General features: G+C 36.3%; 1 protein-coding gene across 1 annotated transcript; it reads left to right on the top strand.

Annotated features, from left to right (window-relative positions):
* The first annotated feature begins 1,465 nt into the window (after nt 1–1,465).
* On the top strand, nt 1,466–2,413 carry LOC123796507 (olfactory receptor 5V1-like). The gene has a single exon (XM_045804019.2). The coding sequence runs from the start codon at nt 1,466–1,468 to the stop codon at nt 2,411–2,413; it is 948 nt and encodes a 315-aa protein (XP_045659975.2).
* The last annotated feature ends 2,312 nt before the right edge of the window (nt 2,414–4,725 follow it).

The following is a 4,725-nucleotide window of genomic DNA, read 5'->3' as shown; positions in this document are numbered from 1 at the left end:
AAGCACTTTCTGGTTTTTATAGTAATTTTCTTTCCTAATTTTTATGATTTTAATATCATTAATGTGAGTTTTGCTTTGTATTTTACTCCCAAGCATGGTACAAAACTGATGCTGCTTGAGGAAAGAGTGAAAACTTCTCCCAAGTAGTTTCACAGATCTTTATTAAATATTGCATTGAAAAAAGTGTCAAAATAATTTAATTCTATATAAATAAATATTTATGTATAATCTGTGTTACATACACTGTACGTTTTCTGTGATAATTAACAATTTCCATTAAACAAAATAAATGGGGATGGGAGACCATCAAATGTGACTTTAAGATTTTATTTTTGCAAGTATCTTCTCTTTTAGTACCACACACATGTGACATTAAAAAAAGAGACTGGTTTCAAAATTGCAAAAAATCCACAAAAGTATTGTTTGTAGATGTTTAATCAAAGTTACTTTTGTAAACATTATAATTATGTTGACTACTAATATGCATATAAATGCAATTAAAATGAAATAAGTTAGTATGGCCAGGAAGATAGAAAATTACTTAATTATAATTACAATTAAATTATAATGTATGATATAAATTACATATATGTATATAATTTAAAACCACATACTTTCTTAAATAATTAGACACATGGTGAAATTTTAAATTTTAAAGGGAAGGGAATTGAATATTATGTGAGTATATTTGTTAACAGATACTATCAAAACCAGATTTTACATATATATATATATATATATATGTATATATATATACATATATATATATATGCTTTTATTTATACTTTGCAGGCTATTTTAATTTTATTAATGTATACTTCTGGGAAAACAAGTGTTAATATTCATGTTAAAATTATTATAATTTGGAATCATAAAAGAATTCCCACATTTATTTCTTATCAGAAACACTTTGTCAGTACAGGAGACACACTCTTAATTCTTTTACTGAATAATTATTTAGACATATATACTATATATCTGCTAGTAGGTAATAATTATTAAAATTGTATATCATGTAATATGCACAGCTTCCACTTTTGAGTTACTTAGATTTTAGCTAATGCATACAATTGTACACATTTAGATAATACAAGACAAAATAATGTCAATGTCTGAACAGGTGTGAGAAACACGCCATCAACGTTCACTGAATTGTGAAATCCCAAACACTGATGAAAGATCCACAGGAGATCCACTGAGAATGCAAATCTTTAAATGTCTCCTATGTTCTCAGAAATCTGTCTCTTTATAAAGAACTGAGGATGACTATTTGAAGAAACATGAATGCAGACGATGTTTTTCACAGTTGTTTTAATAAATTAAATCTCTATCATAACAACAGAATTTACCAACCACACATCAAATTTTTTCCAAGAATTTCTCATCACTAGTCTCCTTAGCTTTTTAGTCTAACCAGTTTCTGTTTGTTTCATTTCTTTCAGAAAGTCCCTTGTGGAGAGAGGAGATGGATATTTACAATCTTACCACCGTGACTCAGTTTATCCTCACAGGACTCTCTGACCTCCCTGAGGTGCGCTACCCTCTCTTTGTGGTCTTTGCCATCATCTATCAGGTCACCTTGGTAGGAAATGGGGCCATTCTCTTGGCCATTGCGACTGAGAAAAAGCTCCATACACCCATGTATTACTTTTTGGTAAATTTATCCCTCTTAGACATATTCTGTCCATCAGCTACTGTCCCCAAAATGCTGGAGAACCTCCTGACTGAGCAGCAAAGCATTTCCTTCCTTGTATGTGCTTTTCAGCTTTATTTCCTGGTGGCCCTGGCAGGGACTGAAGTCTTCCTTCTCACTGTCATGGCTTATGACCGGTATGTGGCCATCTGCTTCCCCCTTCGTTACATGCTCATAATGACCAAGGTCCACTGCATCCAGCTGACAGCTGGGACCTGGGCAGCAGGGTTTCTCAATTCCCTTCTCCATACGGTGTCCACATTCCGCCTGTCTTTTTGCAAGTCCAACCGAGTTAACCAATACTATTGTGACATCCCACCAGTGATGGCCCTCTCATGCTCATCCACTTATGTAGCTGAAATGCTTGTTTTAGTGGTAGCAGGCATCCTGGGGATAAGTGCCTCCCTAATCACGTTTGTCTCTTATATCTACATCATATCCACCATTCTAAAGATCCAGTCATTGGAAGGGAAGCACAAAGCCTTCTCCACATGTGCTTCCCACCTCCTAGTGGTCTGTCTGTTCTATGGCACAACAATATTTACCTACATTCGGCCTTCCTCCAGCCAACACTCTCCAGTGAGAGACAGACTCATCTCCATGCTATATGGGGTTATTACCCCAATGTTAAACCCCATGATCTACAGCCTGAAAAACGTGGAGGTCAAAGAAGCACTCAGAAGGCTTCTATGTCACAGAGCATGTTTGCAGCAATTATAACATTAAAGCAGAATATATCAATACTCACTTTAGAATAAATTCATAGGAAGGATTCATACAATAATTTTCAGTTGATATATAGAACAGATATTTATGTACTCATAGAAATTTATGAACACACTCACAGCACACATACATATAACTAGTTTACCTATCTGCATATGTATATCTTTCTCTCTATCCACTAGGCTCTTAATATTTATCATCCAAGAACAGGCATTTTCAAGAGTAAGCAGAGAGCTGTTAATAATTAACAGGTATAAACTGAGCTGCTCTTAAGTTAACTTGAATGTATGTTCATATCCATATCCATAATAATTACAGCTGCATCACCTGTAGGTTTTAGTATTTGTATTAAATCAATATCTGATCAATTAATAAATCTTCTTTTTACTAATTCCCTTATGTTATCAACTGTTTATGCTGATATGATACTTTATATTATTTCATTCTTTCTCTTTAAATTTTAACTACCACTTACTTTACTTAAATCTCTCTCTCTTTTCCTGTGACTCTATCCCTTCTCAGTTCTACTTGTCTCTATAAAGAGATCACTTACTTTACCAAATCTCTGATTTAGATATCTAATTTAGTTCACAATATTATAGTACTGTAGCCTGAATATGTTCAAAACTGAGAGTATTAACGTTAATACACGTACACACATACACACACACAAACACACCTTATCAACTACACTTCATTTTTCTTATCAATTTTTTCCAGCTATGCAGACTAAATCCATGAGACTAAACTCCACTTTGCCTTGAAGCCCAGCATTTTCATTCAATGTGACTAGAAAGCAGATGTTTCTGACTGGGGATGTCTCACCCTTCACACTCCATTCCCTCTTTCTATCATGTCTTAAAATAGGATTTTTTTTTCTGAATCACTGCTTATATAACACACTGCTTTAACTCTGTGATTATGTATAATTTTCTCCACAGTTTTCTCAACCCTGAAAATCCCAATTTCAAAATTTAGTCAGTCACTTTTAATATATAATTATTCCCTGCAGTTCTGAATCTGTTTTTACTCTCTAGTGTTCAACGTCTTCTCTTTTTCTCTTATCTGCTTTTAAGTTAAGTAATCATATCACCAGTAAAGTGTTCTTATGTTATTCATAGGTGTATTTTTATTTCCTTCTCTGTAATGTTATTGATTTCTTAGCTATTTTCAAAATTTACCAAATGATAGCTTTGTCATGTGTACTTGTGCTGCATGAGCTAGAATAAATACTTTTACATGCCATGTTTGGTAATAATTATATCAAAGAAGGTGGGAAGTATGGAGATGGGGTTTAGGAGGAAAACAGATTATGGCTACTGCAGTGGGAAGGGAGCCATGTATATGGAGAAGGGTGAGAGGTAGACTAACACACAGAAGATTGAATGGGGAAAACGGAACCTGATAGCAATTGCATTGGAAAATGAGAGGAGTCAAATCTGGTGAGTTCTTGTAGCCAGTGGGGCTTAAAGCCTGGGGTTTTAAAGATCAGTGGGTTTAGGTGGAATAGAGCACATAAACATTGGTTCAACTCTTGAGATGAAGGCAGGCAAACAATACAGACATATAGCATGGAAACAGCATTCTGAAGAGAGCCTGGAGCACACAATGGAGATTTGCTCATTTCAGATCTTGTTCCAGGAAAAGCGTTCATGGAGAGACCCCTCCTGGAGCAAAGGAAATTGCCTGCACCATTTCCCTCTCCCTCCCATCAGCATAAGTACAGGGCCATCTCCTGGAACCAGTTCAGCACTAACATTTGCTACCTAACCTGTTCACACCAAGCTCCCCCACCCACTCATGCCCTGGTGGAAGTGCCCTTCCCAGTCACACTTGCCTCAGTCCAGCACACAATGCCTCCTTCCCCTGAAGCCCAGCCCAGACTCCTGCTCACACAACATCACCACATTCAGGAGTTTTGTCAAGCCTTGGTTATGCTGGTGGTGGTGACAGGTCTTATTTCACAAAGAAACCAGGACACATCTACTTAAAATGCACCACATCAGGCCCAGGACCAAAACTGTCCTCAACAGGCAAAGATAGCCTCTGCAGGTGCCTGACCTGAAGGGTAAAGCAGCCAGAACACAATATCAGGGCACATGCAGCACACATTGGAGAAACGCTGGAAATCTCCAGGACTTGGGGAACCAGGGACACCACAAATCAGGACATTACATGATCTTCATAAGACCATTACACTCAATGAGAGGAGACATAGCTAACTTTCCAAATATGCAGAAAGAGTCACAGAGACTTAGATATAATGAGAAAACAGAAATTTATCCCAAATAAAAGAATAGAAATAG

This window comes from Ursus americanus, chromosome 5 (genome assembly GCF_024610735.1).
Source record: "Ursus americanus isolate L20-20 chromosome 5, mUrsAme1.1.p, whole genome shotgun sequence".
Taxonomy (NCBI): Eukaryota; Metazoa; Chordata; class Mammalia; order Carnivora; family Ursidae; genus Ursus; species Ursus americanus.
The sequence above is the reverse complement of the archived record's forward strand: the minus strand, read 5'-3'. Positions and strand labels throughout refer to the sequence as shown.

Coding starts and splice junctions, on each gene's coding strand:
- LOC123796507 (XM_045804019.2), top strand. CDS start 1,466: ATGGATATTTACAATCTTACCACCGTGACTCAGTTTATCCTCACAGGA.